The sequence below is a fragment of the Maniola jurtina genome, chromosome 19 (assembly GCF_905333055.1).
Source record: "Maniola jurtina chromosome 19, ilManJurt1.1, whole genome shotgun sequence".
NCBI classification, from domain to species: domain Eukaryota; kingdom Metazoa; phylum Arthropoda; class Insecta; order Lepidoptera; family Nymphalidae; genus Maniola; species Maniola jurtina.
The window spans coordinates 10,666,914-10,677,496 of record NC_060047.1 but is presented as its reverse complement, the minus strand read 5'-3'; the positions used below and the strand labels follow the sequence as shown (position 1 = coordinate 10,677,496).

Genomic DNA, 10,583 nt, shown 5'->3' with positions numbered 1-10,583 from the left:
TTGTACGTAGTGATCTTTGAGCCAGAATCCTTTGATTGGATATCGTAATAGAATGTTGCTCACCAATTACTTAGGCTAAGTAATTGTCCTATATGTATAGCTGGTACTCTATGTGGGTGCATAGCATTCAGCATCATGCAAATATAAGATTGAAACTTTGAGAGTTCGATTCGAAAATCGAACAATTTTAGAGACTAAAACTTTCAGTGATCAATTCGAACAGTTTCATGGAGTCTAGAGTCTAGACAGATTGAGTGAGCCTGCAAGCCGACTGAAAAATTGCAGTTATAGGGCGCAGTTTTATGCAGTTGACACAACTGCATCACAACTGCCGACCGAAATAAAAATGTATTCTATTCTATTCTATTCTTGTAATGTGGGTACATAGAAAACTGGAGTACCCGCGTCAGTCATGTAATCGCCACGAAGTAAAATGGATTACGGAAATATAGTTTGTGCCTAATTTATTTCCCTTCGCCCTCTGAACGTTACAGTGGCGAACGAGGATTAGTTTAAAACGAGGAGTGCGTCTGTGTCGGGTTATCCTCCATCATGTCGATCGGAAAAGTGAAGGAATTCGATATAAAAAGCGGGGTGTGGTCGTCATACGTCGAGCGGCTTGAGATGTATTTTACAGTTAATAATGTTAAGGGTGACCTCAAGCTACCTACGTTGATAGCGGTGATGGGAGATGAGGCTTACGAGCTTCTAGTCAACCTGTCCAGCCCAAAGAAACCGTCAGAGTTGAAATATGAGGACGCAATCGAGTTATTACGTCGGCATTTACAACCGGCTCCTTCAGTTTTGGCAGAGAGATTCAGATTTAGACAGAGAAGACAGGCGGCGGACGAGAATATAGCCAGCTATGTCGCCGAGTTGAAGAAGTTGACGCGCCATTGTAAGCTGGGGGATAATTTGAACGAGAACCTGCGAGACCAGTTCGTGTGCGGATTGAGGAGCGATCTCATCCGACAAAGGTTGTTCGCGGAGGAGGAAACGATTAGTTTCGCCAACGCGGTGAAACTCGCCAACTCGTTAGAGGCCGCGGAACGGGACGCGGCGGCAGTGGACACGGCGGGAGCGGCGGAGGCCGCCGGGGCAGCGCGCGGCGCGGACGGCGCCGCGGCCGCGGCCCTCCATACGATGGCCGGGACGGAGAACGGGCGGTGGCGGCGGTCGGCCGCGCGCGCCCGAAGTGTGCAGGACCAGAGTGCGGCGCGGAACGGCGCGGGAGCGCGAACCAGGAGCAGTGTGAAGGGGACAGGGTACCGTTGTAAAGGTTGCACGTCCACGCTCCACAGCTATGAAGCCTGTAGATTCCGGGATTACGTGTGCTCCCGGTGTCAATCCCGGGGCCATATTCGGCGCGCCTGCGTTCAGAAGGCCGGCGCTGGCTCGGGAAGGTTCAATGCGGTGCACTACGGGGACGCGGAAGGAATAGCCAGTGAGGAGGAAATGGAAAGTGATTTCCACCATCTCTGTTTGAATGATTACAAGGCGGTGAGTTTGCCAGTGCTTATAGATAATGTTGAGGTCAAGATGGAGGTAGATACGGGAACTGCGGTTTCGTGTATTAATAATCATACATATGAGAAACATTTTAGTAAAATAAGATTAGAACCCACGAGTGTAAGACTTAATTTTTATGATGGCTCAGTGCTTAAACCGGTAGGGGTTATCAAGCCGGTCGTGAGTTACGGTAAAATAAAGAAGAACTTAGAATTATTTGTTATCGAAGGCGGGACTACATCTCTCTTAGGTAGGCAGTGGTTAACAGAGTTAAAAATTAAGATCCCCTTATTTAGTAATTGTCATAAAATTAGCGAAACCAGTGGATTAGGTTGCTTGGATAATGAATTAAGGAATTTGGTTGACAGGTATAAAGAACTGTTTAGCGGCGGTCTGGGTCGGTACTCCGGAGGCAAGGCAACCCTAAGGGTGCGCGAGGGGGCGACTCCCGTCTTCCACCGTGCTCGGGCCCTGCCGTACGCCCTGCGCGATCGCGTCGATGCCGAGCTCGACGCGATGCTGCGGGATGGAGTCATCGAGCCTGTGGACTGTTCGGACTGGGCTTCGCCTCTTGTACCGGTAAATAAAGCTGACGGTTCTTTGAGGATTTGTGCGGACTACAAGGCTACAGTGAATCCCGTTTTGTTAGTTGATCGTTATCCTTTGCCTAGGATCGATGATTTAATCGTTCGCTTAAGTGGCTCGAATTACTTTTCGAAGATAGACCTGTCGCAAGCGTATAATCAGATTGAACTGGATGATTCCAAAAATATTACCGTAATAAATACTCATAGGGGTTTATACCGGTATAATAGATTAGTTTATGGACTAGCGTCGAGTGCGGGAATTTTTCAACGTATAATGTCTAACTTATTACAGGATATACCTAATGTTGAAGTGTTCTTGGATGACGTAGTAATTGGAGGAAAGAACAGGCAGGAACATTTGCGGGCGGTCGAGTCGGTCTTTAGTAGGTTACACCGTTACGGGTTAAAATTAAAAAGTAATAAGTGCGTTTTCCTGGTAGATGAGATAAAATATTTAGGCTATGTATTAAATAAGGAGGGCATAAAAACGGACCCAGATAAAATTGAAGCCATAACAAAGATACCAAGGCCCAGCAATGTAACTGAACTACGTTCATTTTTAGGTTTGGTAAATTTTTACGCGAAATTCGTTAGGAATATGAGCGTGAGACTAGTACCTTTATATGAGTTGTTGAAAAGAGATACGAAATGGGTTTGGTCAAAGGAATGCGAGCGGGCGTTCAAAGAAGTTAAGACCTTATTAACTAGTGCAGAGGTGTTATCGCATTATGATCCCGCGCGGCCACTTATCGTAACATGCGACGCGAGCGCGAAGGGCATAGGTGCAGTCCTCTCTCAACCGAGTCGGAATGGGGACTGTGAGCGACCGGTGGCCTACGCATCGCGGACACTAAATGATGCAGAAAAAAATTATTCCCAAATACATCGCGAAGCGCTTGCAATTATATTTTCCGTTCATAAGTTTCATCAATATTTATATGGTCGGCATTTTACCTTGCGTACCGACCACAAGCCTTTAGTGTCGATCTTTGGCCCACACACGGGGATACCGACGATGGTGGCTAGCCGTATGCAGCGCTGGGCTATTATTTTATCCGCGTACACATTCGATATCGAGTACGTGCGTACCGATAAGAACGGGGCGGACGGTTTGTCGAGGTTACCGATGACAGGTAAACAACTCGCGGCTCGGCAGGTACCGGAGCAGACTTACTTACACTTTATACAGGAAGCTTTGCTGTTAGATTACAATGAGATAAAAAAACATACGACTAGGGACCCAGATTTATCGAAAATACTTAGTTACTTACGGGACGGTTGGCCCACGGAGAATAGTATTACTAATTTGCAACCTTATTTTAATCGCAAAAATGAGTTATATGAAGAGCTGGGATGCGTGATGTGGGGTCATAGGTTAGTGGTTCCGGAGACGTGTAGGGATAGAGTGTTGAAAATGATTCATGAGCCTCACATGGGAATAGTGAAATCTAAGTCTTTAGCACGCAGTTACGTTTGGTGGCCTTCGTTAGACGAGTCTATACAACGTGTATGCCAAGGATGCGAGGTATGCGCGGCGCAGGCGGACGCGCCGCCGAAGCAAGCCGTACGTATGTGGCCGTGGCCTAACAGACCTTGGTCACGGATCCACCTGGATTTCATGGGCCCTATTTTTGGAAAAACGTATTTAGTGATCGTAGATGCAACGTCTAAATGGATAGAAGTATTCCAGGTGCCGAATACGGCGTCTACGGTAGTTATTGACAGACTTACGGAGTTATTCAGTAGATTCGGGTTAGCTAAACAGATAATAACAGACAATGCGAGCTATTTCGCCAGCACGGAGTTTAGGAATTTTACACAAAGTAACGGGATCGAGCATATTTTTACGGCTCCGTACCACCCCGCCTCGAACGGTTTAGCGGAAAACGCAGTGAGAACACTAAAACGCGTGATTAAGAAAGCGGTGTCAGAGAGACAGAACGTAGACAGGGCTCTCTGGACCTTTTTGATGCATTATAGGAATACGGAACATTCGACCACCGGGGAGTGCCCCGCCATGTTGCTGTTAGGTAGGCGGCTTCGGACCAAACTAGACGCTTTAAAACCGGATAGGGAGAGGAAAGTAGCTAAGGTACAGCAACATCAAAGAGAAATGGCGAAAGGAGTAGAAAGGGAGGTAAACCCAGAGGATGAAGTGTGGTATAGGCAGTATCTTAAGAGAGAAAAGTGGGTCCCGGGTCAGGTCGTGGAATGTACCGGTCCAAGCAATTATAAAGTCAGAGGTCAGGATGGAGACTTAGTTCATAGGCACATCGATCAGCTTAAGAAACGGTCCACCAGGTTTTCTCTCGCTTGTCCTACTACAAGCTTAAATCAGGAGTCTAGCACAGATCCTCAATCGCCGGCGGCTTTATCGGAGCAGGTCCAGCCGGAGCGGTCCACACGAGGTGACATTGAAGCGCCAGTTACACCGGGTAGCTCGACAGGGTCAGATAAGGTCCATACGAATACTCCGGCTTCACCGGAGTTCCAAGATGCCGTGGAGAGTAACGAGTCTCCGGCTCAGACCCGCCGCCGCAGTACCTCACCGGCTCACGCAATAACGCCGGAGCCGCGTCCACTGAGACAATGTAGAATAAGGAAACCTTTTAATAAACTTTGATTTGCTTTTATTTTGTATTTAGAATAGACTTTAGTATTTTTATAGCTTAGTATGTAAGATTTTAAGTATTTATTAAGTGTGGGGGTGTAATGTGGGTACATAGAAAACTGGAGTACCCGCGTCAGTCATGTAATCGCCACGAAGTAAAATGGATTACGGAAATATAGTTTGTGCCTAATTTATTTCCCTTCGCCCTCTGAACGTTACAATTCTAAACTGCAATTTCACAGTCGGCTTACATTTCAATGAAGTTCGTATGACTAGCAGTCAACTTTAATATGTCGCTGAAAAAAAAAAGCTTCGAAAGAAAAAGTCTTAACAGGGCTCTCTCCGTCACTCGTTTCCACTCGTTTCATACAATCGTAGTTCCAATTTCATTTGAATACTAAGCAACCAAAGTCCATGAAATTTTGCAGACATATTCTAGAAACTAATATCTGTGTCTGTGGTGTTTTAGATTTTTCTAAAAATATGTAGTTTTAAAATAACAGGGGCTCAAAGATTTGTATGAAAATTTCTAAGACCGTGTAACTTTGAAACCGAATATTTTAACAGAAATCTGGAAAACCACAGACATAGATATTAGTTTCTAGAATATATCTGCAAAATTTCATGGACTTTGGTTGCTTAATATTCAAATGAAATTGGAACTACGATTGTATGAAACGAGTGACGGAGAGAGCCCTCTTAAGTATTCTTACATTTTCAAGTCCTAACATACATCATATAGATGTGAGAGATAGGAACGCAGGCATAAAACACACCCTACATGACCCAAGCTCGACATAAGAAAAGTAAATTTACATATCAATTGAAGCCGTAGTATACAGTAGAAGAAAGTTTTCAAAATAAAACCTTTTAAATCTCCGGTCCATCGGTTTCCAATCGCCAACAATAGGACCAATCTCACGGAACCACTAAGAATTCCGAATACTATGTGGGACACAAAAGAAAATCGTTAAAGGCGCCACCTGCTAATAAAAGAATCGTTCGGGAATCGGGGATCCGTCATTAGTGGGGAACGCACTGTTTGAAAAAACGCCGCGGTTTTTCAGCAGCTACAGTGAGTGCCTTCTTGTCACTAGATGGCGCTGTTTCAATTCCATACAAAACGCAGTTAACTTTTACGCGATCGAATAGGTTAAAAATCTCCCACTAGGCACACAGAACATAACTTTGAATTTTGCTATTATTATTTAAATGTTTTTTGTGTGACCAAAATGTATCTTAATTTAATGTAACATATTGCATGCCTATAAGCAGAATTTGGCTGTACCTTTTTGTCTTTGTAACATCTCCACTGTTTACCCAAATTCGCAATAAAGAAATTTGATTTGATTTCACTTTTGTGTGACGCAGATTTGGCAGACTCCCACTAGGTTGACAGACGACATCAAACGAATCGCAGGAATTCGCGGTCGCAGTAATTGGAAACTTGTCATTTTGCATGTACGTTCTCGTTATTCAGACTGAGAGTCAAGCTTCACGGCGCGTTGCGTAGGTGGTGCCGCTGCGTCATCAAAGTCAAAGTCGAAGTCAAAATCATTTATTCAAATTGGGTACTATTGATAATTGTACACTATCTTCATCCTACATAGAAATCGCTGTACCATGCCACACGTTGCGTTACGACGTCGTGTGTGGCCTCAGCCTAAGAAAATATTTTCAAAATTTCCTTTGTGTGTATGTATCTGTTTCTTACTCTTTCGCGCAAAAACTACTGGACGGATTTGACTGTTTGGAATGGATACAGATTATACCCTGGATTAACACATAATTAAGCTTCCTTTTATCCCGGAAAATCCCACGTTGAGTTTCCCATCCCACGTGTTTCGTCGTGGAGTTCCCACGGGATTTTTGAAAAACCTACATCCACGCGTACGAAGCTAGTGTAATTGATATTTCAAAATAAAAGCGGCGTTTCTCAGCTAGTGTGTTGTCGTATTATGAAAGTAGGAAGAGTCTAAAATCACCGTAGTCGCGTCGTTCCCGAGTATACGTGCCCCGCATGTTCTTTCTGTACAAGTGGAGTGGTCCAAGACAATAGTGGAAACTTTCTGTACGTTCTATAATAGTAGTAGTAAAAACAAAATAAACCGCTAACACTCCGAAAGGGAGTTTGTGCGTTTTAGGGTGGAGTTCGCCGACTTTTAAAACGGCTGATTATTAGAAAACCGGCTGATTAAGTGATTTTTACTGTTCACCACCACCTAACCGAGGTTTGCAGCCCTTAAACAGCCGTTTTACCTAACCGAGCTCGGAAGGGTCGTTTAACCGGGGTTCCCACATTTTTACATCTGTTGTGCCCTTGTGTACAGACCAATTTTAGATTATTTTGATTTATCTTTGCGTTGTTTAGTTCAGTAGCGTGCAATAAGTGTTTAATGTAATGGTTGGCAATAATTACTTATCTTACTTTCCACTATATTTTGATATTTTAAAACCAACTCCAAACGGATGCGCTTGTCGTCACTTGAAAAATCACTTGTACACATTTTTGGTCTTCTATTTTAATATTGAAATTATTTTAAACACTAGAATCTCTTAAAATCATCTTTAAATGCACGCACAAATAATTACGGCAACACGACAGCAAAAAATCAACAGTCCAACACGTGCAGGACACATGACACGACTGTGAGGTCGGGGCCCCGAAGTTGTAAATTTGGGACGGTTATTACCTGCCAAAGTTTAGAACAATAGTGTAGTTTATCTTCCCCATAGCGTCGTTGTACTTTGGTCGGTCGTAGCAGCAGCGTAGCTTAGAACAGATGGTGTTCCGTCGATTTAGTAACCATGCTACATTTTTACATGGTGAACAGTAAATATTTAAACGGTTGTTTAAACGACGGTTTCGAAATAACCAGCCGATTTAGCAACCGTTGTTTATGTAGCTTTCGGCGAACTCCAGCCTTAATCAGTTACTAAGCATCACTTGCTTCAACGGTTAAGAAAAACATCGTGAGGTTTGCATGACTTGTCCAAGGTGGGTGGAGTCTGCTAATCCGCAAATTGGCTAGCATGGTAGACTATGGCCTAATCTTTATCATTCTAAGTTAGCTGGCCATGGTTTGATGATAATGGTGAAAAACCTTGTAAGAAACAAGTGTTACTGAGATAGTTTCTATGACGTTTATGTGTGGAATGGCTCTTTGCATAGTAATTGACAGAGTTCCGAGTCCTATAGAACAACGTTTCTTTATTGCAGTAGCTGAGATTCACCACGATGATATAATAATTTATAATAAATTATACTAAAATCTAGCCTTTTTGTTAATATTTCGCAGCACAATTTATTATTTTACTTACGTACTTCCATACGTTTAATCGATTTTGATGAAATTTCATACAGAATTACTTACAATCCCGGGGAAGGTTATATGCTACTTTTATTCCCGGAAAATCAAATCGTTCCCACGGGATTTTTAAAAAAACCAAACCCACACGGACAAAGTCGGGGGCATCATCTAGTTTACTATAGTATTATATTAGTATGGAGTAAGGAAAAGCAAAATACCATACAGCCTGGTAAGTCATAACAGATTTTCTTGTTTTAACTTTTTAAAGCTTTTAACTTGCACCAACGAAATGCAGATGGCATAGAATGTAAACGGACGCGCTGCTTATCTGATTAAAAACTAAAACTTTTTGCCAGAATCCTTTGCTTTTTCTTTTCACTGACGAAATTAAATAAGTTTTTATTAGCATCTTAATGAAAAAGTTTGTTGATTTTCATTTAAATTAATACGTCTGTCTGTTAAGCCTGAGGAACATTATGAATAGACTCCTACTAAAAGTGTTAGGTAGACTACTAAAAGTATTTTCTTATGTCCTTTGTAATGTTGGCTCTTAGTTTTTATTTGGCTGCAGATAAAAGCTTGGCTTGTCAAGCTTATAGCAGCCCAGAGTTGGGAAATTAACGGTATTTTTGTCTTTTTTAGGGTTCCGTACCTCAAAAGGAAAGATGGAACCCTTATAGGATCACGTATTGTCTGTCTGTCTGCCTATCACTCTGTCTGTATGTCTGTATGTCTGCCTGTCTGTCTGTCCGTCTGTCCGTCTGTCGTATCTGTCAAGAAAACCAATAGGGTACTTTCTGTTGACCTAGAATCATGAAATTTTGCAGGTAGGTAGGTCTTATAGCACAAGTAAAGGGAAAAATCTGGAAACCGTGAGTTGGTGGTTACATGATACATGTTAGTGAATAAAAATAATTGATATTTTAAATTTTCAAACTAAGATTACTACTCCAAGTGGGGTATCGCATGAAAGGGATATAAACTTTACCTGTAGGTACATTCTAAAATAGATTTCAATTTATTTTTATGCAGTTTTTGATTTATCGTGCAAAATGTCGGAAAAAATACCCGAGTACGAAACCCTCGATGCGTCTGACTCGCGCTTGGCCATTATTTTGTATACTTAATACTGATTTCAACGCATAAACTTTTACTACGATTTGATATCATTTGAGTTACGTTCTACATCAGGTCGTCGCGAAGCCTATTTCCGGCCGGGCCACGCCACCTGGGGAGCGTTTTTATCCCGCGTCATTCATATGCTAATGCCGCTCGAATATTTGCCATGGAACTACTTTTATGCCGGCCATTTCGTTACACGCGCCGTCTAACTGTACGGAAGTGTTTCTAAGGCTGAATGGCGCTGTCGTGTTGGATTTATGACTCCTTTTTTATGTGGTTTTGGAGGGACTTCGAACTATTTACTGATATTAATATAACACGTATAAAGTATGAATAAGTTTTTGTTTAATAAAAAACCGGCCAAGTGCGAGTCAGACTCGCGCACTGAGGGTTTCGTACCCGGGTATTTTTTACAACATTATGTACGATAAATCAAAAACTATCACACTTAATATTATAAAGGCGAAAGTTTGTATGTGTGTGTGTGTGTGTGTGTGTGTGTGTGTGTGTGTGTGTGTGTGTGTGTGTGTGTGTGTGTGTGTGTGTGTGTGTGTGTGTGTGTGTGTGTGTGTGTGTGTATGTTTGTTACTCCTTCACGCAAAAACTACTGGACGGATTTGGCTGAAATTTGGAATGGAGATAGATAATATCCTGGATTAGCACATAGGCTACTTTTTATCCCGGAAAATCAAAGAGTTCCCACGGGATTTCAAAAAACCTAAATCCACGCGGGTGAAGTCGCGGGCATCGGCTAGTTATACATAAAAATAAATAAAAATCTGTTTTAGAATGTACAGGTAGCCCTTTCATATGATACCCCACTTGGCATAGTTATCTTAAAAATAAATTAATTAAATAAATTATATTAAAGAAATAAATTATTTCATACCTACTTAAATATCACAGATAGACAGATAAGTTCCAAACACAGACTAATGATGGCCCAGACCGCGTGAGATATGCCCCACAGAACGCCATTATGCACTAAAATATTTGTTTACTTAATGCACCGTTTTAAAACTAAACTAAACTAGTAAACACATTAACGGCTCTATTTGAGTTTCACCTCGGCTTAAGTGACGTATGATGCACAGAGTAATGTCATGTGTAGAGAAAATAATTATAGAACAAGATGCCAGAACCGCCAGATTACTTATTTTCTGAGAAACAAAATGTGTGGGATAGGGCAGTGTTAGTGTGTACTTTCTGCTAGGTTCTGCTGACAACCAAATTTTATAGGTATCAATTACTTTTGCATTGCATGATGTGCTAGAATTTAATTATTTTTTTTCATTAATTTTCTTAAATTTTCAATAATTAAATGACATATATAATATAAAACATTCAAATTCAAATTATTTTTAATCGATTAAACTTTTACAAGAATCGTCAAAATAATCTAGCACTGGTTCGGAATGCCGTCCCTACCGAGAAGAACCAGCA

General features: G+C 41.9%; 2 protein-coding genes across 2 annotated transcripts; both read left to right on the top strand.

The window, feature by feature from the left end:
- Positions 1-382: 382 nt before the first annotated feature.
- On the top strand, positions 383-1,931 carry LOC123874813. The gene is made up of 2 exons (XM_045920335.1): positions 383-1,500; positions 1,878-1,931. Exons 1-2 carry the CDS (start codon positions 553-555, stop codon positions 1,881-1,883), a joined length of 954 nt encoding a protein of 317 aa, XP_045776291.1. The 5' UTR covers positions 383-552; the 3' UTR covers positions 1,884-1,931.
- A 94-nt stretch (positions 1,932-2,025) lies between these two features.
- LOC123875312 (uncharacterized protein K02A2.6-like) lies at positions 2,026-4,719 on the top strand. The gene is made up of 2 exons (XM_045921063.1): positions 2,026-2,286; positions 2,389-4,719. Exons 1-2 carry the CDS (start codon positions 2,026-2,028, stop codon positions 4,717-4,719), a joined length of 2,592 nt encoding a protein of 863 aa, XP_045777019.1.
- Positions 4,720-10,583: the final 5,864 nt, after the last annotated feature.

Excerpts from the sequence above, each read along its gene's own strand:
- LOC123874813 (XM_045920335.1), top strand. The coding sequence starts at position 553 with ATGTCGATCGGAAAAGTGAAGGAATTCGATATAAAAAGCGGGGTGTGG.
- LOC123875312 (XM_045921063.1), top strand. The coding sequence starts at position 2,026 with ATGCTGCGGGATGGAGTCATCGAGCCTGTGGACTGTTCGGACTGGGCT. Across the intron at positions 2,287-2,388 it reads ATGATTCCAAAAATATTACC|GATATACCTAATGTTGAAGT; the intron begins GTAATAAATACT and ends AACTTATTACAG.